Genomic DNA, 25,695 nt, shown 5'->3' with positions numbered 1-25,695 from the left:
GACGAAAACTCCATTGCTTTTAATCGTTGCGTGTTTCTCGATGCTTTTAGTTAGTTGTTTAGTTAGTTAGTTACGGTAGTCACTGTCAAGAAGTGAAATTTATTGTAGTTTATAATTATTTACAGATTCCTGATCAGGACTTAAGTTAAGTCGAAAACGTTTGAATGTTGAACTATTTGTAAATATGTAATATACTGTTGTAATGCTCAACCCTGTGTTATTGTTGTGTCTTGCCTGTCTTTGGTATAAAAAAGCAAACTCTCTCCCGAAACTATATTTGATTTTAGATTTGATCGTGTTCAATGAAATTAGCTTTAATTTCAGGCCAACTTGATTGATTTGCTTAAGAAGCTTGATGTGGTTGGCGCCCATGACGTATGCTGCCGCGCCATCAACACCATGTTTCAATGTTCCAGCTTGAATGACCTTATGGAAGGGTTTTCTCTGCTCAATAAAATGTGAGCATTCTTCAAATGCGTGTTTGTTAAGTATTTATATAGCTCAATTTTTGTTGGCTGTATTCTATGCAAAGTATTTGTACGATTCATTTTCATAAAGGCTTTGTTTTATATTGAACTGATGGCGGAAGCAGGAGAGCAGTGGTGGTTCGTAATAAATAAGAAGTATTTGTGGCGGCACGATAAATAGGACTTGCTTTGGTCCTTTGTGCAATTGGCATTTTAACAGACTAGGCTGATTTGTCGTTTAGGAACACAACTGTTTTGTTGTAATGTTGTATTTCTTTTTACTAAGTTATACTGCTCACAACTTTGCTGAAAAGGCACAAGAAATTTGTACCCTTAATCACGTCCCAAATAGTGAATACATTCCAAGCTAATTGACCAAAATTATGTTGTGCAGAAAATTGATCAATGTGGGTGAGCTGACCCCAGAAGCTGTTCTTTACTGGGGCCAGTTGTGCGAATTCATGAGGAAAAAAGGCGGAGAAGGCGAAGAACATCTTGACAAACTTCTACCAAGTCCACTGGAATTTTCTGAATACTTGGACCACTATATCACACAGTAAGGGATACTACACACAGCTACAAGCCTACCACTGTATTTTACGAAGTTTAGTATCAACTAGTGTTTAAAATGAGGCTTCGCTTTTATTTGCGTACAAGAGTTCTTCGCCAATCAATGTTTCGTATCTGGTCGGAGTGCACGAGTCTGGTGTTAGAGATTTTTGTTTGGTCATCAAGACGCAGATCTTACTGATGCTCGTTTGCTCATCCACAGACGATTAGGAATGTCACTTTTCCTTCTATGCGTGTGCGTGCATTTGTGTTTACGACTTTTACATGTTGATAAAATGTCGGCCATTAAATTCATGCAGAATCTTACTTCCATTCATGGCGAAAAAAGATGGCTTGTCTCCCGAAGAAGAAGACGACAAAATCGAGAAAGAATTCGTTGCAGAACAACTTGTTGACATTGCCGTTCATATGGATCTTTCCGATAACGCAGGTACTGTAGGTAGCATGGGCGAAGCTAAATCGTTTGCAGCTTTTTAAAAGTACTTCCTATCAAATTTCTTCTATCGGGTTTTTTCTAAAGCTACATCAGGACATCACAAATATCTTTTCGATGTAGACCAGAAAGCTTTGACATCATGAATTAAGATAATTTCCTGAAGAGGGCAGAAAGTTTTGCCGAAAACGTTTGAAATTATGTATCTATTTCATTTCTGTATTAATTTTGAATTATGCAATTCAATGTTATTAAGTTGTTATCGATTGTCTGTCTATATTCGTTTTTGTCATGCAAGTAAGGTTATTTGCTCGGTCTTACTCAGTTAATTTTAAGGACTCTATTGACTGTGAGATAGTTTAGGTTGTTCTGAACGTGACAGGATTTCTCTCAACCGAAGGTTTAATATCTTCTGAAAACCTTTTTTAATAAACCTTTAACACAGCGGTGCTCAAACTAAAGTGCAGCTTGCGGAAACGGGAGCAATATCTGCGGGCCCCGTCTGAACTCCAGTATATACAATCTTAAAGATTAGGCCGAATTTCAAGGAAAACATAAGTGAAAAATTTAATGCAGCCCGCCAAGACTCGCAAAAAGCGAAATGCAACATATAGTAAACAATTTTGGGCACCCCGGCTCTAACTGTCAGTTGGTTCATTTTGTATTCTTCCCTTTTGTTGTTGATCAAGGTCGAAAGGGAATAATTGAGGTGTTTCAAAAAGCGATCACATCCATCGATGTCGTCCACTTCCCATGTCTTGTTCCTCCTTTATCTCGAGGTCTTCTGGACCTCCATTCCTCCTTGACATTGGAGAAGTAAGTTGCTGTTAACTATGTGAACGATTTCTCAAGCAACACTCGAAGTCTGTGAATAGCACAAAATTTATTATAAATTTGGACTCAAAGCAGAACGCCTTTAGTTTTTGTTCTGTGGGTTGTAATCTTAGGTTTTGTTTGCCTTGTTCACATCACCAATCGACTGTTGGAAGTCCACTGAGTTGAGAGATTGAAACTTTGTTGGACTTTCATTAGCAACAATAGCACTAAGCACAAGCAACCATGGCAAAGTCTAATCGAAAACATTCATCCTACTTCTGGGAGCGCATGATCAGGTGGCTAGGGCTGGGAAGATTTGATGACGGAAGAGATGAAGCTTAAGCAGGATTGGGACAGGGCATGATTAAAGTTCCAATTTCGTTTTTGTTTCCACAGAGAGGAAGAAGATAAAGTCTTGTTGATTGCATCCCTTGTGTCCTTATCTCGGGAGGAGACACAATGCAATACGACTCCTCCTGCTCTGGTTACTTTGTCTGTGGAGGAGACATTGCGTATCAAGCAAGAGGTTCGTCATGACATGCTTAATCACTCCTTTAAGTAACTTCACTTATTTCGTTTTTAACTTTTCTTCAACGTACAATAGTAAAGACAATATATAATTGCACTGTATGCTGTCAATAGTTTCTAATGTAGAAGTGTAAGGCACGAAGATACTTTTTGGCCAAAGACACTGCAAATTGTAGTTTTAGCTGATGCTAAAATCTTTCATAACTTTTAACTGACATTTTTGACGATAACGACATGGGCAAACATATTGCAATTTCAATATTCACATTATACGATATGTTATACCTGAAAATACCTCATTTTTGATTCTTAAGCTTAACTAAGAATGCATTTGATCACAATCGTCAATCGCAAAGAAAACACTTCAATTTTTTGTGAACTCCGACCTGTTTGTGGCTTTATGATCTGTCTGTGGCTTCCAGATAGCAAAGGTCAGCGTCTTGTTGAACATAGCCAACGATGACTTGGAGAAGTGTGTTGCTGCTAAAGAATTTGAACAAGCAGGAAACATCCAAAAGGAGATAGATGAGGCAAACAGTGAAAAGGAGCAACTTTTGGAAAAGTTAAAACCGAAACCGCCAGTGCTTTTGGAGGAGACTCAGTTGCCTGAAAAAGTAAGTGCTTGAATCGTCTGTAGTCATGCTGTTGGTAATTAATACACATGGAAGTTACATCATGTATCTCACACTATTTCTTTGGATGACGAGATAAGGTGAACTCTGGTTTATTGCATCCAAGCTTTTTGCTTGGTGATGAAAGATTTCGACGGTCAAGGAAACAAATTCTTTTATCCTCCTTTAAATGTCTTCATAGCTATCAATATCTCGGATTGGTCGATAATATTGAGTCTCACTTTTAATACAATCGAAGTCACGCTAAAATACATTGGAAAATTCATTTTTAATCTTGTATCACCATAGAAACGAATCCGGTCATTTACAAAACCACGTTGTTAATTTTTTATGCAATTAGCCATATTCGTCTGTGATTAATTTTAAGCAAGCCAGATTTAAAATAAAAGTCTCTTGAGTCTCTTCAAAAGCCAGTTTCAGCTGCAATTGAGCCATGTGCGATCACTGACTCGCCGTGTGCTTGCTTTGGCACAAGAATGTAGCAACAAGATACAGTAAAACAGTTCAGTTTGTTGGTTTTTGTTGGCAAGAAAATAATCATTATACCAACACAACAAACATAACTGGCAAATAGTTTGCACAACAAGGATGGCAGCAAAAGACCAAGTCAGCTTCCAAACGCATATGGATAAAGTAATTTTGAAATTATTAGCAATGAAATAAAGCCACTATGCATACCGGTTTATGCGTCTTCATTGCCACAGCCACCAGCCAAACTCGTGCTCAACTCCAATGCTAAATTAGCTCTTTTGTATTATCGCAACCATGCTTGTTACATTTTTGCTTGCGTTGCTCTAAAAAAACGTTTCATTACATTTCTTTTCCATTTAGGATGATCCGGCCACGATTGTTAAATGTCTTCTCATGGTCAAAGAATTGCTCTCCTCATTGTTCGAATCCCGTTGTCTTCCGACTCGCATCCGGACATCGATGTCAAAACCAATCCACCCAACTCTCCTCCAGTTGCTTGACACCTTGGTGATACCATCGATGCTCAACTTATCCCCTGATGTGCGAAAGCAAGCTACTCGGTGTCTTGGAGTCGGTTGTATGTTTTCAACTCCAATGGCGACTCGTCATTTCGCGTTGCTTATGCAGGTAGGTTATACTGGCTTAATGGGTTGTGTGGCATAGAGTTGAAATGCCCGTTCCATAAACGTTGCGTTTCGTGTTCAGAAATCGAAGTTTTATGTATGTATCATGTTGCGTATCTCATCATACATCAGATGCATGTGATGTATGGTTATTACTAACTCAACTGCCGCGATTCACCACTGAGGCGGATAATCTTTGGTTTAACCATCTATTCAGTTCTTGTTAGGGATTGCCTCATTTTTCTTCAGATGCTTTCCTCAGACTTGATGTGGAAAATGAAGGTTTTGACACTTTTTTTTGCAGGAAGCATGTCAACAGTGTTTGGTTCCAGAGATTAATAAATGTAGTTAAAAAGATATTTAATATCCTTTGTTAACTTTAGACAGTTTTGAACTTTTTGCATTTGATCCTTTGTTGGGCAATTGGGCATCAATCTACATTATTGTGATGCCACTCATCAACACCTGCCTCATCCCCAGGTAGCACAAGCTGACGTCTACACCGTGCGTGTGGCTGCTATCGACGCGCTCAACGACTTGGTCCGTTTGTTTGGTGTCAAAACGCTGGTGCCCGACAAGAAGAAAAGTGAAGCGACTTTGCCGAGCTGTAGTGAAGCTGAGGTAAGTTCCATGGTTGTAGCACCTTTTTGTAATCATTTGTATGCATGTTGGTGTCTTGCGAAGACGCCTGTGCGTGGGTTGATTAACGTTGACTTGATGGCGCACACTCAACAAGCACACATAAACTTGACAAAGCCATCAGCTTTATCCAATGGCAAGCCAAGACGATTGGAGCAGGTGACATGATGCAGCCTTCCTCCGCCTTGTCGTTGAGCTTGATTGACTTTATCAGCCTGTTCCGCCATTGGGGACCTCGGACTTGGGTACTTTGGACTACGTTCTACCATCCACCTTTCGACCAACCTGGCATGAGTGACTCTTCTAGGAGCAGTTAGCTCCCGCCAGTACAGCACTAGAGGTCACTGAGGCACGGAAACTCTCTCACCACGTTAAGGTAGTAGTCCGATGAGAGAGTGCCAGCCAGTAAATAGCACTAATATAGAATGCCAGAATGTACCACAAAGTAGCCAAGCCTAATTGGTCCGATTAAACGATTGCCAACTATGCGGAGTCTTATCAGAGTATGACAATTTTTTTCCTAAATTATTCAGGCTTGATAACGTATTTCAGACATTGGATGACCAGAAGACCAATATGTGTTCCCATCTTTAAGGTATCTTGCTGAGGTACACTCATGTGCCCACTGCGGTGTCGAACCGATGCCCTCCCACGGCTCTCGATCCTTTGTCATGAAACTAGTTGATTTTTTTATCAATTGAATTTATTTTAATAAAGGATGATGAAGAGCCGTCGTCCCTCCCTCCTGCACCATCAGACGAGGAGTATAATGATGCTGACATCAGTGAAGTCCTTGTGAACAAAATGATAGACATGCTTGAAGATGAGGTGATTAATACCTTTATGTTGGAACCAACAAACCACTTCTCGTGCTGAGAATTGTTCCCTTTAAACGTTTGCCAAGAACGAAAAAGCGATTGAACTAAAATTGTTTGTTAAGACAAAACTATTTTGTCTTGATGAGAAGGTCAATGAAATGCATTCCTCCATAAGTTACCATTATGCTTGATAAGGCAAAATTAGTGCCATGGGATTGCAGCCAGATATAGAAATGACCACCCGTTCCTTAACGAATGAACACGAACAAAAACAAAATTGTTTTCTCACGTGATGCTGCCACAAAGTAGCACGGTCACTCAGCCGGCAAATCAATACTTTTTACATTTTATTCTCAACTTCTGCTCATGTTGAACTAATGTAAAAAGGGCGCGGGGGTAATCCGCAGGCTGAGTATTTAATTTAGTTATTGGTTTGCGAATTTGTCACCCCAACTTTGTATTTGGCGTTCATTGCAGGGTTGAGAAAAACCCGTTTTTTTTAAAAAAGCCCAACCCGCCTGGGTTTTTTTAAAAAAACCCGGGTTTTTTTGGGTTTTATTGGGTTTTTTTAAAAAAGACGCAAAAAAAGATAGATTCATGCTTATTTCACCTCAAAACTACTTTTTACGAATGAAGTGCCTTTCACTCACAGTACATGCTTGCATAACTCAATAAAATAATGCACTAGGGTAGTTGTTGCTTGAATGTTGCATCATCCATTAATTTCAAGATCAAGTTGGATGTTGCATCATCCACTAATTTCTATACCAAGTTGATGCTACTGTGGTAAAAATTACATTATTGCATCATTTGCTTTAGATATGAAGGCAAGGAGTATTTATGCCATCATGTTTAAATATTATTTATTTATTATATATATATATATAGCAATGGATGAGCAATTGAGCGATTGCGTGGCCATTTAGGCAAATGCTCTAAAACAGCCATGCGTCAGAATCTGTAATTGGTAAATAGCCTCCTAAATTGCATTTCACATCATATATACAGATTACAGTAGAGTAGTACTTTCACCAGTTTAACTATAAGGCCTTCTTGCATAAATGAGTTTTAGTGTAGTATACACTACACAAAGTGGCATTACTTGATTTTTGTGTACTGTACAATATCCACTGCGTTTTCAGTTTATTCTTGGAAATTTACTTCACAATCACATCCTTAAGTCCTAATTTAAAGTTTGTTTTAAGTACCTTGTAGTGTTTTTGTTCATTTTTTTAATTTCTTAATAAAAACTGGACAAATATGCTGCTCTGGGTTTTTTTATGGGTTTTTTTGGGTTTTTTTAAGTGGGTTTTTTTAAAAAAACCCACCCGGGTTTTTTTGGGTTGGGTAAAATAGCGACAACCCTGGTTCATTGTCACGAAATACCTTCTATTTTTCCAGGAGTTGGAGGTACGTGAGGCATCCACCAACTTCCTTACCAGAGTCCTTGCTTCCCACCGCATCCTCTCTCCAGCTGCAGTGTCTCGACTGATCCTCCTCTGGTATAATCCTGCCACCAGAGATGAGCCATCCGTGCTCAACCCCATAAGTCTCTTCCTGGACATCTTCCCTTACATGTCAAAGTTGGTTATCAATCATTGATGATGTTTTATTTTTTGTTAATTTAGTGCGAAATGGCATCGATTTATGATTAATGTGATTTGGGTTCAGGTTGCCTGATGAATATTGATCGACCTTTTTTCTATGCATTGATATAACTTTGGTGATATCAAAATTGAACATTTCTGCGGTTTTTCTTTCTTCAATTTTTTTTTGTAAATAATTTGTTACTTTTCCAGATACATGCTTGGTGTAACTTATCAAGTTCTACAGTATAGAGATGTATTATTTTTATGATAATGAAAGCAATGTAAAATCCATACTGCATAGTCTCAATCACTCATAGTATTAATTTAACGGTTGTTGTTTTTCTTGTTGTTATTTCACGTGTCAAAGCTACGGTTCCACTTTGATTTTCTAACTGATGCCACTAGCTTGTGCTGAAGGATTTTGTCTTTCCCCACTGCAGTGTTGCAATGACCTGTAGTAACCCGCAGTGACCTGAAGTAAACTTTGGGTCGTGGAAACTTGATGATCACGTGACTTTTTTGACTATGAGGCGACAGATGCTTTTGTCTTCCAGGGAGGCCCACGAATGTGTTGAAGCGTCGTTTCTCCCGATACTCCGCGTGTTGTTCAACGCACCCCGCGCCTCACCGTTCGCTTCGGTTAACATCAGCAACGTGGCAGAGCTGCTTGTCAGCATCACTCGCCCTTCTATTGTTGAGAAAGCGGAGTTGAAGGGAATCTGTGATAACCGGGACACAAAATGGGTGAGATTTTTGTTCTTTATTTTCACTTGTTTTCTTCTTTTCTTTTGGCTTTAGAATGAAATGACATTGTTTCAAACTCAAACTTTCACTTTGTCTCGCTTTGATTCACTTTGCCAGGTTATTTCTACTATGGCAGTTAATTTTTTTCATTAGCATTTACTGAGCAGTGTGAGCCGATAGACATACTATGAACCTCATGTGAACAAAGGCCATGTTAGATATCACTTAAACTATGGACTTAAATCTAAATCGAAGACGTCAGAAAACATGAATGTATAGATGATAGTCTCGTACGTCGCGTAGGTTTAGCTAACGATTAGTCAATTTGTAACACGTCGAACGCTTGAAACATGTTCAGAAAACCTTTGAATCAAATTACGCACTTTTGCACCACGGTTGCTTGCGTGACCATAGTGTAAATGAGCCTTGCTGATGATCATAGTGTAATGAGCCATTGATTTCAAGGTGAAGGATTGGTCGGCACACGACGATTTTGCGGTCATGATATCGAACGAGGTGCTGGGTGACCCGGAGTCGCCGTACACAAACACACTCTGCAAGATACTTCCGTCGCTCGACCTCAACCCGAAGCTTGGCGACAATTTGAAGGATGTCGATGTCCTCTGTGCGAACATGCTCAAGGTGAAGTGGATGTTCTCAGACAGCTAATCAACCGTTTTTACATTGATTCAACGTCTGCAGACGGTTGATTTGCTGTCTAGATGAAGTTTTTTTTATTTCACTTCGCTCTGTTACTGGGACGCATGCTTAAAACGGAATGGCCCGTTTCGGTGAGTCCGATTCGGTGAGTCCGATCCCTTAACGGGGGATTTTTTCAATTTTTTTTTTAAATTATTGGGTACCGTAGCCTAATTATCATTGCCGTTTTAGGGTTCGGGGTTAGGGGTTAGAGGTTAGGAACTCACCGAATCAGACTCACCGAATAGTAGCAGACCCTGCTTAAAAGTATGTCTGTGTTGAAACTCAACTGGACTGTTTAAGTGTTTATTGCTACTGGAACATGATACTTCTTTAGCCACGGGATAAATAATTAAACACGTTCGCTGCTCTGAGGAAACCAAGGGTCGTTTCTGCTACTCAGTTGTTGTTTGTTTGTTCGGCAACACTGTAATGCTTATGTACAAGACATCAAGTCTAAACACTCATCCCGCTTTGATTGACAGGACGTGAAGGACAAGCAAGCAATACGTCACCTTCGAAAGTTCCAGACGCAAGTTGCTGTGTTGATCAAACAGAACAAAGCCATGTTTCCAGTTGGAAACACTGGAACGGAAGACAAAGAAAATGACGCGTGTAAACCCCCAGGCGAAGCAGGTTGGCTTAATGCTTTATGATGAGAGTGTTTTGCATAAATTCTTGAACATTGTTTAGTTAATAATAATGATAATCATGTTTTATTGTGCGTTTATTGCGACACCATACAGAACATTGATCATAGTACAAGAAAAATTCTAGGTCCACTCAACTTTGTTTAGATCGCGGTCTTATCATTGTTTCTAGGCTGGCTATTTTGGGCAACAGCAAATTATAACAAAGTAAACAAATTTACAAACTGTTTCTACAGAAGTAGAATGCGTGTTGGGTAAACCCAACCTGCAGATGAAATATCACAAGAATCTCACTGCTAAGCACTTACGTCACTATCGTTAGCAGCGATCTCGATATGTAAGGTCTTTGTTCAGCAAATGCAAGACACTTTTATGAACTGCATGAGAGCGGCGCGGAAAGTGTTTCAAGAGATTAACGGAAAAACTCTTGACTGCTTTTTCCTAAATTTGTGCGAACAAAATTGATGCAATTTTTTTTTCTGCAATTTAATGCTACCAGTTTGCTTTCATAAACGTACAAAGTTTTAAGATGAATGTTTATTTTTTTATGTTTATCGTTTCAGACTCTCTGAAGCAAACCCCTTCAGAAACAGCTCCTCCTAAACGTCTCATTCGCAGGAAACTTCTCACTCCTATGATGTTGACCTGAAGTTGAAGGCATCTAGCAGGTTCTCCCAGGGCGACCGCTGTTCAGTTGCCCGAGCTTGCAATGTTCTTGTATTTGTAAAGATTTAAATTGAATGTTATTGTTAAAGATTGCAGCTTGCACGCTTTTCAACGTCTGCAGACGTTGATTCAATGCCAGAAATGGACTGTTTTGCTGGCTAGTTGGATGTACAGTACTTCAAAAAAAGATGATTTTCGCATTGTCCTGTGTACTGCCATTGTTTTACGTTAGTTATAGTTTAATTTTAGGCTTACCATTCCACCAACGTACCTCACTTGAAGTTTCAGCTGCAACTCTATCTTTAAAGTAGTGATTTACGTTATCATCTCAATGCAGTTGTGTGGGCGCCATTCAGGCATCCCGTTTACTCATCCTACTCTTTTAGGTTACAAAGGGTTGTGGCCCTTTCTTACGCAGCTTGTGATGGGTTTCATTAGGCAACGAAAATTTTATGATGATCGTTAAATACAAAACTGCAACACTGCGTTGTGTGATTTACAATCGTTGAATAGTCGTCAACTTACATCGCTTAGGACAAAGGACAGGCGCCCACTCTTGCCAGTCGCTTTGTTTGCAGGCCCGATTACGAGACTGACAAAGTGAAGTTTCCTTTTGTCTGTACATTTTTCCATCCACACGGTGCCGCTGACTGGACAGCTGTTTTTGAATTGCGTTGCTCAAGCGCACAGCCCGAGTGTCGAACCAGCACCCAACCAAAACGATCAATTCGCAATATCTTATCCATCCTTTCAAACTGACTACTTTAAATAACATGATAATGATGACATTTACCTGTATGTCTGGTGAACAGCCTCATTTAATTTTTGACTACTTTTAAATTAGTAGGCCCTATGCCTATATTTCTTTTGCTAACACTCAGCGAAGGTCTCTCGTGGCTATCAACGCACAGGCCTGTCGGTTTGTTTGCCTTCTAAATTGCAACATGTGACCGCTTGCAAAGTTTTTCATCGTATATTTTTTATTGCAAATCGTCAAAAAGTTGCATGACAAAAAGATTTATTTGGCTTGAAATTTTCGCCACATCTTAATAGAACAACATCAGGCTGATATAATAAGATTGTATAAAAATGATCTGGAATGAAATTGATTATATCACACAGTCCACGTAGGCTATCTTTAACTGAAGAATCTTTGATCTGGTGAAATGTAGCTCGTTAGTCATTGAAGGGATAACCGGCACGAAAACACACAAAATAAAGATAAAGTTGGTTTCCACGAGTTTATGTTAATACTTTCCATGTTACGAAACGTTTATGTGTAAATAAATCCCCATAGGATGCTCAACCAAGGAGTCTGGGCCGCATAGAGGACGTGGTTGACCTAAAGAAAAGTTTTGTCATCAATCAACTATCATAAAACATCTTAGGCCAAGAACCCTAGACGAACATTTGTAGCTTAAACAAGAATAACCTGCGAAATTTGAACCATCACTGAAACAAAACCGAATCTTGCCGTTTAGGCCCTTGAAATTTTAAACACATTCTGAAAGCCACAAATTACAGTAGGCAATGATTTAAAAAAATGGCTTCTATTTGGTTGTGGTACTGAAATAGGCCTAAGTCATTTCAAACTTTAAAGAGTCACAATAATTATATCGGAGTTGAACAATTGTGATGATAACAATCGTTTGAAGTCCTTCTGTTGGGTTTGTTAGGCCTGCTACACAATACACATACTGTAGCCTACCTGATTGGACGAATAAGGTGGCAAGCAGTCATCCGTTTCGCAGCACTCTTGCAATGCCTTTGATAGGCCGCAAAACTTGGCCACAACGAAATAATACACAACCACATCTACTGCCATCTGCACTCCTCCCTGCAAACAACAATTCAATCGGAGCACGTTAAGAATAACTTACTTTACAAACAAGAATGTCGTATGGTACAGAAAAGCCAACGTAGTTATAGTTTATTTATTAAAGAAGTTTTCACTGCAAAATGTAGAAAAGTGATGGCTTGGGCAAGTTTTTATCGACCTAAAAATCCAAAAAAATGACTCTGTTAAATTAACAAAAATTTGGCTAAATGAATCATTGTTTCTTTCATTTCGTATTTAAAATAAGGCTGCTTGAATGAAACAAACATGTAACTCAATGAAAAGCATGGAAATCTTCAACAGAAGATATTAAGCACAACTGAAGGCTATAAGCAGACAAATAACTCCACAATGAGCTTCACGTTCACCAAGAACAAGAGTTGAAATGTGACATAATGTTCAGTTCAGTAGAGTTGGTCATAGTCCAAAGAAGGGCTGTAATAATTTCTCCCTAGAGCAATGTACTGTTCAAAATTATGAAAGAAATCAAGGGGTATAGTCGAACGGGTGCCACTCCTCAATCGACGGCACGCCTTTCGGTGTCTTGCCAAAGACATAACCACATGCTCTTGAGCAGTGCCGGTGTCGAACCGGGGCTCAAGCAACTTTCTGGTCTTTCTATGTCCATTATTCTGAAAGTGTCGTCATTAGTTTACAGTGTTTTTAATGTAGAAAAGCTAAACGAAGCCACAGATTGAGATCGATGAATAAAAAGTTGTTAGTATCAGTTTAAAAGTTACTAAGTCAAAGTCCCCGCAATGGAGCTCTGGGTGTTCATTGGAAACTCGGTTAAAGGAATAAACACTTGCTGTTTAGAAGCTTCAAAGTAAAACATTGTTCTTCTTTGTAGCCTATTTAAAGCTGTTTTTCTTTAGATCTAACTTACCTGAATGTCTTTGATAAGTTCTTCAGCCGTGAGACCACTTCTGGGGTGGCTGCCTCGCATCAGTAATTTACTTTGAAGTAATCTACTCCACTGTGAAACAAATTGATTGTTGATTGATTCTACAACTCTATAAGTTTCACTTTAACAAGACATTGCTATTTTACTGAACATTAGCATAGCCTACGTTGTATAGAATTTTTTTTCTTTTTTCTGCTTTGCCTAATTGCAGCGACTTACAGTATAGCTTATGGTAACTTTGGTATGCATGTAGGCCTAGGCAAATGAGCTTACTTTTATGGGAGCTGTAATGATGCCAACAACCATGGAGCCAATGAGAGGACAGAACAATGCGAGCACATATGTCCACTCGGAAGTATTGATTCCTTGTTCCTTGAGGCAAGTGGTTTGTTTTTCAACCAGAGTTCTAAAGTTTAAGATCTTTTTAGTTGCACAAAAACATACTTTGTCTAGAAATTTTGAAGTTAACTCACCTAAACCGCTTGCAGCAAGTCTCAGATTTGTAGTAGAGGTTCTTGTCTACATCAGTAGGGTATTTTTCTTTGATTTCAAGTAACTTTTTTAAGGCTTTCTTTAGTTGTTCGTTTTGTGCTCTATCCTTGTCCATCTGAGGAGATACTTTGTTCAACTGCTTGAGGCTATTTCTGTAAAAAAAATGCGATAACAGTTATAAAAAAAATAGCAACAAAGCAACGCACATACAGTAAAAATTGGAGGCAGGAGTTTAGCATCAGGTGGATGAAATTATTAAACTCTCAGTTACTGATCTGAAGGTTGCTCCAATCTACATGCTATCAGACAAACTCAGCAGCTTATGAAGTCAAGTAGACCAGGGTGCTCGCCTTGATGGTTTATGTTAAGCAAACTCATATTGGCAACGGTCGTCTGTCCTTGATTTTGAGAGGTGGAAGACTAACAAAGACATGATATGTGCTCCAATTCCGCTAGCAATCACATGCTTGTAAGTTACCCTATATATTGTACAGTATGTCCTTTTACGCATCCCGGTTGTGGAACAAGTTTACCCAGCTAGAAATTTCACGTGTATTACACGTAGATTCTACGTACCTTGGGTCGTGTATTATACGTTAATTTTCACGTATAATAGACGCATATGTGTCGACACTATTTCACGTGTATTACACGTATATTTGGTGGTGGATTTTACGTGTTTTACGCCCGCATTACACCTAATTTCCTCGTATCTGACAACACTAATACACGTGTTTTCCACGTATATTTGGTGGTGGATTTTACGTGTTTTACACCCGCATTACACCTAATTACCTCGTATCTGACACGTAGATTCTATGTACCTTGGGTCGTGTATTATACGTTAATTTTCACGTATAATACACGCATATGTGTCGACACTATTTCACGTATGTTTGGTGGTGGATTTTACGTATTTTACACCCGCATTACACCTAATTTCCTCGTATCTGACACGTAGATTCTATGTACCTTGGGTCGTGTATTATACGTTAATTTTCACGTATAATATACGCATATGTGTCGACACTAATACACGTGTTTTCCACGTATATTTGGTGGTGGATTTTACGTATTTTACACCCGCATTACACCTAATTTCCTCGTATCTGACACGTAGATTCTACGTTCCTTGGGTCGTGTATTATACGTTAATTTTCACGTATAATACACGTATAAGTGTCGACACTATTTCACGTATATTTGGTGGTGGATTTTACGTGTTTTTACACCCACATTCCACCTAATTTCCGCGTACCGTATCTGAAATCAACAGTTTAACACATTTGTATAACACATATTGTTATAAGAGGCTACTGTTGTAATTCCAGACGTTTAATATAAAATAAACAATAATAATTGTAGCGATAGCCAACCAAGTGAGAAAACCATTTACCTCTTGTTACTTACTGATTCAGTGTATAAAATCAACGCAATATATAGTAAGAAAGAAACGCAAAACAATCAACTGAGGAACGTGGTACAAAACGCTCAATTGATTACACGCGCAGTGCGGTGGTAATCAATTCCAACGTCTGTACCAGAAAACGCTGAACGGTGATTATGTAGTGACGCTGATCACGAGTTACATATATTCAACGTAAATAAAATAACGACTATAACACCTCCCCCGATAATTTTTATACACAAGAAAAATATGAACAAGACACCGAATTAAACAATAACTCTCAAAGTCCGAAACGGGCCGTAGGTCTGCGGCGACGGCTCGACCTTCGTGGGTTGTGTGGCCCGAATTCCGGTACAGTCGGTGTGTCGTCCGAATCCGTTCGAGCTGAGGTGGAGACAGCGGAGGAGTCGACTGTTGGTGCAGGAGTTTCTCCAGGCTCCTGGTCCTCCGATGATGCATAGCGAGGTTGCAGTTGGTCCATATGGCGCCTCCACGTCGGACCATGTGGCAGCAGACGTACCAGGAAGATTCGGCTACCCTGTCGCTTAATCGCCTCGGCTGGAACCCAACGAGGATCCTGGCTCCGTCGTGGAGTGAATGATAGCGCGTAACAGGGATCTCCCGGTTTGAAATGTCGTTTTGTAACTTCAGAGGCGTCCGTGTTGTGATGGTTTTGTCGGGGTACCACTTGAGACGCTGTGGGGAGAAGCGTGTCGATCTTGGTTCGAATCTGACGATTGTTGAGTAATTGGCTTGGAGAGTAGCCACTCGGAGTGGGCGTGCGTCGATACTGCTGTAGGAATTCCAAGACTGCTTGTTTCGGGGGCAGGGAAGATTTGCGAAGTGCTTGCTTGAACGTACGTACGAGGCGCTCCGCCGCTCCATTGGTTTCCGGATGGTAAGGGGCATCCGTGATGTGTACCATACCCCTCTCCTTACAGAAAGTTTGGAATTCTGTGGATTTAAAAGTAGTAGCATTATCGGTAACTACAGTATGGGGATAGCCGAAATGAGCAAAATCTTCTTCTAGCAGGTTGATGGTAGCTGTTGAAGATAAGGAAGTAGTAGCATGAATACAAGGGTATTTAGAAAAAGCATCAATGCTGAGTAACCAATGGTAACCCATGAATTCTACCGCATGATCTATGTGTAAGCGACTCCACGGTGCTTCTGGAACCGTCCATGATTGGACCTGGGTTTTAGATTGCGGTTGATATTCGCCACAGGTACTGCACTTGTGACAAAGTTTCGCGATGTCTCGATCGATGTTTGGCCAGTAGACGGACGTCCTTGCCAACTGCTTCATTCTCTCAATGCCGAAATGTCCTTCATGAAGCAACTGAAGGACGGAAGGACGAAGTTTGGAAGGGATGACCACTCTGGAACCGTAAAGTAGACATCCGTAACAAGTAGAAAGAGAGTCTGCGTACTTACGGAACGGTTCGACCGGGTCTTGTGGAGAAGACTTGGCCGGCCATCCTTCATGAATGAAACGCATTACCGTGGAAATGATAGGATCTTTAGAAGCTTCTTTACGCAGTGAGGCGGCATTTGGGGTCTGGACCTGCAAATCCAAAGCATCGATAGCACAGACGATATCAATGTCATCCGCACTTTCCTCTTCATCGAAGACTTTATCCCCTCCTGCTGGTAAGCGACTCAAAGCATCAGCGTTTTGATGATCCTTTGTCTTCCTGTACTCAATAGTGTATGTAAATTGCGACAAAAAGAGTGCCCAACGAGCCAAACGATTTGCTGCCAAAGAAGGTGTCGATTTGGTCGGGGGCCAAAAAGACTAAGCAATGGTTTATAATCTGTGACCAAAATGAATGATCTACCAAAAAGATATTGATAGAATTTCTTTAGCGCAAAAATTATCGACAAAGCCTCTTTCTGAATTTGACTATAGTTTCTCTGCGAAGCTGTTAATATCTTTGAAACATTTGCTATAGGCCGTTCTGTGCCATCTGGGTAACGGTGAAACAAAGTAGCACCGATGCCCACACTAGAAGCATCACATGCGATACCTACCGGAAGTGAAGCATTGAAATGTGTAAGAACCTCATCAGTAGAAAGATAATGCTTCAGCTGAACAAAAGAGTTTTCCTCTTGTTTTCCCCATCTCCAAGGAATGTCCTTTTTCGTGAGATGGTATAGTGGTTCTGCTACAGTAGAAGCGTTCAACGGTATAAACTTCGAATAAAATTGTAAGGAACCTAAAAACGAACGAAGAGAAGATACGTCAGTGGGGGCAGACATCTCCAGTACGGCGTTTACCTTGTGACCTTTGGAGATGCCCTGCCTGGACAAAATGTGTCCGAGATACTCTACCTGAGGTTGTGCAAACTTACACTTGTCTTTCCTACACCTCAGGCCTTTCGAGTGAAGTCGATCGAGGAGCCGTCTAAGATTCTGGAGATGCTCCTCAGCAGTAGTGCCACTGACAAGAATGTCGTCTAGGTAGACTGCGACCCCTGGAAGGTCGGCTGTAAGGTCGTCCATGATCTTCTGAAAATAACCTGGAGCAGAAGATATGCCAAAAGGTAAAACATTTTGCAAAAGTACGCCACGGTGAGTGCTTAATGCGAGTCGTTTTCGACTGTCAGGACCAAGTCGAATCTGGTTGTAGGCATCAGCCAAGTCTATCTTGCTGAAACCATACCCACCACCCAACTTTTGCATTAAGTCTTCTAGTAAGGGTAACGGGTGACGATGGGTCTCCAGGGAAGGGTTCACCGTGACTGAATAATCGCCACAAATGCGTAACTTGGCCTTCGCTTCTGAAGAATTTGAACGCTTACGGACTGGAACAACCGGTGTGCCCCAATCGCAAAACTGAACTGGTGTCCATACACCACGTGCAATGCCCGAATCATAGGCTTGCGCTAAGTCCTCCTTTAGCGCGAAAGGTACAGGCCTAGGTTTGAGAAAAACAGGTTTAGCATCAGACTTAAAATCTATGTCTAGTTCATAATCTCGTAAGCACCCGAGTTCAGGCTTAAAAACATCTTTGAACTCGTCACATAAGAGGGAGCATGCTTTCTCCAGACTCTTATCAGGCTTGTCGTATGACTGGATACTCTGTAAAGTAGAATAGTTAGACAGAAGGAATTTATCGATAGAAATTCCTAAAGACGAAATTGCATCACGACCTAGCAAGTTCAGTCCTTTGACTGTCGTGACTACAAAAGAAATATTATCTGACCTTCCCGTGGAAGGACAAGTTACCTGGGCCGTGAAAGAACCCGTGATTGGTACTAAATGCTTGGTAGCAGATTGGAACTGCGACACTGGTGCTTGCAATTGAGGTGCGCCTACCCGAGTCCAGACGTCGCTGGAAAGGAAATTTCCATTTGTAGCAGTGTCCAGTTCTAAGTGTGTGGTTACCGAATTAATGGAGATCGGTACTTCCAACTTTGAATTTCGAGGTTTTCTGCAAGAACTAGAAAGCATGTTAATTTCCTCGATACAATTTACCTTATAAGGTTTGAACTGTCTAGCTTTCTTTCGACAAACACTCTGTAAGTGTCCCGTAATATTGCAGAAATGGCAAGTGGCTTTCTTAAACCTACAGTCATTGGCGTTGTGGTTGGAATTACCACAGCGATAGCATTCTTTGTTTTTAGAAGAAAAGAAAGTACCTGTAAGTTGCCTAGTTTTTGGAGGTTTGCTGATGGTCCTTACTTTCGCAACTGGTACTGGTGGAGTGCCGTAAACAGTTTCTTTGGCCACCTTGGCTGCCTCTTCGGTTTCTGATGCAACCTCCACCGCACGTTTGAAAGTAAGTTCATCAGCTCTGATTTTGAATAACGCCTTAAGCACCGCCTCGTTACCTATTGAACAAATAAAACGAGTACGTAAAGCTTCGTCCAATGGATTTGAAATGGACGAGAAGTCACAGGTGGCAGCTGCCTGGCGTATGCGGATGGCTAGTTCTTGAGCTGTTTCACCGGGCTTGCGCTTCATTTCGCTCCAGAAACGGAATCGCTCCCTCACGATGAAGCGTTTTAGGTCGAATTGTTGAGCCATGTAATTTGTAATTTCCGTCATGGTGAGATCGTTGACTTCTTTTGGGTTTGTTTTCTGCGCAGCCAAATTTGTTAACATTTTGTAGATTGTAGGTGATTGATTGGTGAGAAAAACCTGCGGCATTTTGTCTTGTGCGACTGAATGTGCTGCTACAAAGGTGTTAAACCTCTTCCAATAGTCTGCCCACAGTTCAGCGGTGGCATCGAACGTTACGAACTTAGGTAAAGATACCTGTTGTTGTATTGTTGATGGTTGTGGTCTTGAAGTTTGGGCTCGCATTTCTCGTAGTTGCTCCATGAGTAGTTTTGTCTGATCTTGGTGACGTTTTTCTTGTCTGGCCATTTGCTCCTTCGTCTGGCGTTCTTGGTTGGCAATTTGTTGTTGCAGGACTTCGATAAGTTTCTCCATGTTTCTAAAATCCTGTAGAAATTCTGTAAAGATCCTGCCGGCGACGCCAGTTAAATGTCTGTTGTAATTCCAGACGTTTAATATAAAATAAACAATAATAATTGTAGCGATAGCCAACCAAGTGAGAAAACCATTTACCTCTTGTTACTTACTGATTCAGTGAATAAAATCACCGCAATATATAGTAAGAAAGAAACGCAAAACAATCAACTAAGGAACGTGGTACAGAACGCTCAATTGATTACACGCGCAGTGCGGTGGTAATCAATTCCAACGTCTGTACCAGAAAACGCTGAACGGTGATTATGTAGTGACGCTGGTCACGAGTTACATATATTCAACGTAAATAAAATAACGACTATAACAGCTACTGTCCAATTGTGACCTTTCTAGCACTCATTCGGAGAGTTAATGCTTGTTTTAAACTTTATTTAAAATTAGAGAAGAAAAAGAGCAATAGCAGTGGTGGGAATCGAACCCGCGTCAATGAAATGACTACTTTCTAGCCCTAACCTTAACCCCTAAGCCAACCAGCTGACAAAAAATCCATCACTTAATGTGCTTTCTATCATCTTCTTTTCGCCATTTTTACGTCACTTAAACCGGAGCTTATGATTGGTTGGCGGTTTCATTCTAGTCATTTTTAGTAGCAGAATTTCGACTTGTTAAAGTGGCTACCGTACCAAACCTTAGTAAGTAATTGTTTATTAATATCAGTAAGCGAGACCACTTAAATTTACACTAAGAACTATCGTTAAACGATCACATTAATTTGCGACTAAAAAATGTCATGAAGTTTCCTTTTTACATAACGTAATAAAAACGTGTAAAGACACCTACAAAAACACATAATCTAACTTATATCCTAAAAAATGCGGAGGAGCGTGGTTGACACCAATCCACTTGAGTGGAGAATTCTTTCTGTTTATACCGTCCTTGGGAGGTAGTTACGTTTTACCTAACACAGATTAAAAATTGCCCAAATGAAAGAAAAAACTTCAACACGTTTAATATACGTGCAAAACACGTGTTACTTTTCAACAGATGGAAACGTGCAATACACGTGGAAACAACATATAATCAACATACAAAACATTCCGGTAAAACATCCTTCTGCTCGGGTAAACATTTTTTCTCTTTTGTATGCCCTCTTCTGGGTGTGATTTTACCTTATATACCTTAAAAATTAGTCAAATAATCATAGGATTTTGAACACGTGTAATATACGTGGAAAACACGTGTTATTTTTGCAAGAGTTATATTCACAAAATAATCCCTGATAAAACTTCTAGAATCATATTTACACACTAGTTATACTAAATGATAGCTAAAATATGTCTCTAAAAAAATGTTTTTTAAACAAGTGAATTTTTGTTGGTGTACACAAACTCCTTAATAACACCTGAATTCTACCTAAGATATCATACTACCTAAAATCAACCAAAAATCAACGTGTAATATACGTAGCTTTCTAGCTGGGTAGATCTTCTAGTGTAAAACGATTACGTGTTGCTTACAATGATTCTTTTAGAATATTGCACAACTTGCCTCGTTATGTCAGTGCCCTTGAATATCAAGTAATGTATAATATAACAACGTTTGATGCTTTATTGAGGAAAAACATGTTTTTGTTTATTAACCGTTGCATACTCTCCTCAAATAGCTTTATATCAGACCTGATGTCATCTGATTGTTTTTATCGTTTTGAATACTTTCAATTCTTCCAACGCTCATTGTATATAAATTTGTAACAGTAGATAGCCTATTTAATGAGCTTTTAAACCGACGGCGTCCAAAGTGGCTCTCTGTGACCTTTGTGCATTTGCAGTTTGTGTATTATTTCGTTGTTTTTGTTTTGGATATGGACAACTTTGTCTGACGCAAATAAATAATAAAATAGATGTTATTTCGATACGATGTGGCGATGATTCTCGAACACGAAAGAAAGCCATGATGTTAGAGGTTACTAAAACTCGGTTACCTTATAATTCAGACCGCTGGTTAGGTAACCTACCCGGAATTGTCAATCGTGAACCATGCACATCTTTGATTTGCAGTCGATACACATTACTGCAAATATGTTTTTACGTTCAACTAGGCTTATATTGTATAAATAGATAACTTATGTCGTTGCAAGTGCAAATGCAGTATTAAGCTACTTACTGGGCATCTGAGACGGATAAGCTCAGTTTATTTTCCTTTTCGTTAGGTTTTAGATCATCGTCAAACCAGGGAATTGAGTATCTGTCTTCCTGAAGAGGAATTCTCTTATAAGCTTCACATTGCTCCGACATTGATCTCTGCAAACGTAAAAATTTAACATAAGAACGAGACCAACGATTGGCCGTCGTTCAACGTGATTTTAGTGACGTTTGTATGAACGTCACTTCCTTCGGGCCGTTCTTGCAACAGGGCAGGGGCGTAACCAAAGGGGCAAGGGTAGCTTATATGTCACAATTGATTATCATGTGTTATCTTGATTCAGCTCGTTCGTTCTTTAGAAACTGCAATTTGTGTCGTTTTTCCTTCAGGTATAACCAAACCGGAATCAGCATGAGCAATCCGTATAACCATGAGCGTAGTCATGGGGGTAATTGCCATTGCCCCCATTAGGGTGGATCAAAAGTGGCAAAAAAAAATTTTTTTCTCAATTTTAATTAGCTAGATATGGCAAAAGTTGCCAATATATCACCATAACACAATGTAAAAAATTGAAGAAGTTTGAACAAGTTTTTGATCTCCCCCCGCGACATACAAATTTAGGCACTTATACATACAAGAACTGCATGGCAAATTTTTTTTCGATTTTAACTCGCTATGCAGACATGGCAAAAGGTTCTAATATAACACCAAGTACAATGAAAATGTGTGTACTTAAGAGTTTTGACTTCACCCTCTTTCAGCATATTGATTTTAAAGTGACTTGGCGGATGCACCACCCGTGGTTCCAACAGGTAAACGCCTATTAACCATCACCATCAGATGGCCGAGTATTGACTCACAAGCTTAAACTTTATATGACTGGGTTGACAGGTGGTCCATTGACAAAGTCACTTCCTATTAATTTATGCGCTCATGCATACAAAGACTGCAAGCAATATAATAAACAGTTACAAATTGAAGTGAGTAAAATCACGTTTAGGCTTAAATGTTGGCATAAACTGACGAGAAGCAATTCGGGCACGAATGAAGCCGTCTCGATATTTCGGTCCACAAACTGCTTTAGATGCATCGGTAACCAGCTTCACGAGCCTTTCAACAGCCTGCGTGTGACATGGAAATTTGGGAAAAAATACAGTGGGAGTCACATCTATCATGATGAATTGCAGGAGCTCAGCATCCGTCATTGTTTTAATTACAGGAGGCTCCGTGATAGGAAGATCTGTCCAGTTAATCAGTTTGAAGTATTTCACTGCATCAAAATTAAGCTTTGAGGGAACTTTAAATTTTTGTATTTTTTCGCTGGGTTTTGCAGCTCTAGCTTTCATCACTCCACGCAGGCCTAGTTCTCGAGTATGTGGTCGATGGTAAGTTATCATAGCCAAAATTATACTTTCCGGATGAGCAAAGTATCAGTTGCGGTGAAGCCTATAACTAGGTTGATAATTTTCTTGTGCTTTGGACTAAGATATCGTGATGTTGTTGTCATTTGGTGAATGTGTCTAGCTCCATCTTTGCAAGATGAGTGTGATTTTATTGTGAACCACATTGGAGCATAAACACGGATAGTGAACATAACCAATGCTTGCAGTTTCTCATAAGGATTGTTATCGCTGACATATAAGGGTTCTATTAATTAGCTATAGTCAGCCATCGTGAGTGTCTGAGTGATTCAAGCATCCTGGGTTTCGCATCGCCAGATCAATGCTACATTCACCAGTGCAGTCAAACTGGTATACGCTAAATGGTGAAGATCCAAGTAATAATAAAACTAGGCCATCGCCCAGAAGGGTTACCCGTACTAGTCTAAGCATGGTCTAAGTGAACTGCCTTTCAATCTGTAAGAAGCGCATATAACTTTTATTAAACTTTGTGGAACCTGCAGTGCAAGCAAATTCCAATAATTGTACTATAAAGCTTCTTTTATATCTAGAATTCTTTTGAAGAATCAAATGCTACATCAGCTAATTGTTGAGATACCCAACCAAGTATTTTAGCAATGGTGATAAAACGGTCAATTGTAGCCTATCTGTTTAAACACAAGTCACTTATTATGACATCATAAAGCGCATAAGTGAGTCACACAGTGTTTATGCTTTTGACCAATTTTGTGGGAGACTTTCTCCAACCCGATATTAGGAAAATAAAACCTTGCGGGGGCCGATCAAAAAATTGTCAAAACCAAAAAAAAATTTGCATGTATGTTATTATGGGTATTTCGCACCTTTTTGACATACTAGCTTAGAAAAATAAAAATTTTGGATTTTTCGATCCACCCTAGCCCCCATGAAATATGTTTTGTAGGCTATATGTGTGACATGTAGCCTACCAATCGACCAACAAATTTAAAAGCTATTGAAAGGTTGTAGAAAAGTTTGTTGAAAAATATGTATTTCTTTGATAAAATTTGTGCGGCATTAAGTCATGTAACCCTTTGCTGCTATCAATAGTCAGAGGCAGTAATATAAAATTTTGTTTTTTAACGTTTTGCTTACCAGTAGCCAAATGTAATGTGTTTGTTTCTACGTACGACGCACACCTCAGATCTAATAAAAACATTTGATAAATGGGCTACTGTGTTGTGTTTTGTACGAAAGTTATTTATTTATTTACCAAAAGCAATAAACAACAAATGGTTTTGGTTAGTTATTTTGCTGATGTGTGATGTATTGTAGCTGTATACTAGCTGAAAATAACTTTTTAATACGCAAACACGCTGAAAAATATTTATTTATGTGGTCCTTGAAGTTTTCCTCAAACATTAATGTGGCAATTTTTGCTCGCAGTCTTAGAACATCCTGGGTTAGGCTATAGTTGTTTTTTTGCAAGCTACATGCATTAATGATTAAGCCATATTGTATTGAGTAGCCTAATATATGACGATATTATTTTAGTTGTTGCCAAATTTGTGCAGTGCCTATAGGCTACAGAAAAATATTTTGGCCATTAAACCTAGCACATCCCACACAATATTGATGTAAACCCAAAATTGTAAGAAAGAGATTAAGTTATCTCAGCTCTTGCGGTAGTAAAGACTTTTATTAACCAGCACATTGAACTTGAACTTTCAATCTTGACTTTTTTATCCAAAGAGATGGCTGTTAAATTATAGCTCATTGCTTTAGCATCAAAGAAAATAATAAATGTAAGTACAATACACAAAAAAAGGAAAGAACAGATGAAAATTCAAGTCAACGTGGTTGTTCTAAAGGAGGAAGATGCGATGGAAAGAATGAAATGGAGAAAAAGGGAGTAAACAAAATCGCTGCAAGGAAAAAATTGGAAAGCCCGGCTAGTAGAGCACAACCGAATTTCGATGGTGAAGTATATCCTAGCTAGTATTTAAAACATAGGCCTAGCTATCTTATGGTCCTTGTGGTAACTGGACAGGTAATATTCACCTGATTCTAAACAAATTATCGCTTACAACATCCTGCTTATTTTGTCTACCGCAGATAAACGTAGATTAAAATATCATTTAACTACTGTAGTCTATAGCCTGCAGGCTCGTTTTCCAACTGTCCAATTCAACTTTACCTTGTAAAAGTTGACCATTCTCCATCGGTAGCTGTCTGCTTCACTTCTTTCGAAGAGTAAAACTAACAAAAGAGGCAGAAGAAGCTTGAACAGAATTAAAATTAACCAGTGAATTCTTCCTTTGAATTTGTCTATGTTGTACAAAGGACCCAGTGTTACCACTTTACCAAAGGATATTCCGCCCATATTTTCTCTAACAAATGTTAAAACAGTTTTTTTCACAGCCTTGTTTTTCGGGCTGTTTGACTGTCACTTGATAAGCTTCCACTTTAAAAGATGGCGGCACAAGAGTAACGTGAGCTATCCAGAAAGCAATGCAAAGATTGTTTTTCTTTTCTCATTTTTGTCCAGTCAAATGCACAGGAAACTATTCAAGTGACGTTATTGGTTCAAATGCTTTCTTACGCAATTCGATTCGACAGACTAAATCAGTATTTGCCTCAATTATGCATTTGATAAACGCAACTGTCCTTGATTTTGCTTTCGAAATAGGTTTTATATTTGGCTTTGATTGACTTATGCCCAGAGGTGGGCATCCGCCACTTTAAAAGTAGCGCGCTACCCGCTACTCCGGC

General features: G+C 39.5%; 2 protein-coding genes across 2 annotated transcripts in view; one reads left to right on the top strand and one right to left on the bottom strand.

Moving 5' to 3' along the window:
- LOC145782614 (condensin complex subunit 3-like) overlaps positions 1–10,830 on the top strand; it is a 61,179-nt gene extending 50,349 nt beyond the window's left edge. The window contains exons 8-21 of the mRNA XM_082594423.1: positions 325–458; positions 862–1,023; positions 1,337–1,467; positions 2,160–2,286; positions 2,683–2,812; positions 3,237–3,428; positions 4,278–4,548; positions 5,025–5,161; positions 5,897–6,007; positions 7,399–7,580; positions 8,141–8,330; positions 8,796–8,972; positions 9,515–9,665; positions 10,243–10,830. Coding sequence (XP_082450549.1) covers positions 325–458; positions 862–1,023; positions 1,337–1,467; positions 2,160–2,286; positions 2,683–2,812; positions 3,237–3,428; positions 4,278–4,548; positions 5,025–5,161; positions 5,897–6,007; positions 7,399–7,580; positions 8,141–8,330; positions 8,796–8,972; positions 9,515–9,665; positions 10,243–10,328 — 2,181 coding nt within the window. The 3' untranslated portion in view covers positions 10,329–10,830. The remainder of the gene's footprint in view (positions 1–324; positions 459–861; positions 1,024–1,336; positions 1,468–2,159; positions 2,287–2,682; positions 2,813–3,236; positions 3,429–4,277; positions 4,549–5,024; positions 5,162–5,896; positions 6,008–7,398; positions 7,581–8,140; positions 8,331–8,795; positions 8,973–9,514; positions 9,666–10,242) is intronic.
- A 489-nt stretch (positions 10,831–11,319) lies between these two features.
- LOC145782541 (uncharacterized) lies at positions 11,320–25,389 on the bottom strand. Its single transcript, XM_082594348.1, has 7 exons — positions 25,121–25,389; positions 21,587–21,723; positions 13,560–13,730; positions 13,360–13,492; positions 13,069–13,158; positions 12,054–12,182; positions 11,320–11,687 (listed from the first exon to the last, which is right to left on the bottom strand). The coding sequence occupies exons 1-7, from the start codon at positions 25,304–25,306 to the stop codon at positions 11,619–11,621; spliced, it is 915 nt and encodes a 304-aa protein (XP_082450474.1). The 5' UTR covers positions 25,307–25,389; the 3' UTR covers positions 11,320–11,618.
- Positions 25,390–25,695: the final 306 nt, after the last annotated feature.

This window comes from Aplidium turbinatum, chromosome 13 (assembly GCF_918807975.1).
Source record: "Aplidium turbinatum chromosome 13, kaAplTurb1.1, whole genome shotgun sequence".
Classification (NCBI taxonomy): Eukaryota; Metazoa; Chordata; class Ascidiacea; order Aplousobranchia; family Polyclinidae; genus Aplidium; species Aplidium turbinatum.
Note: the sequence above shows the minus strand (reverse complement) of the source record. Positions and strands in the feature narration are given on the sequence as shown.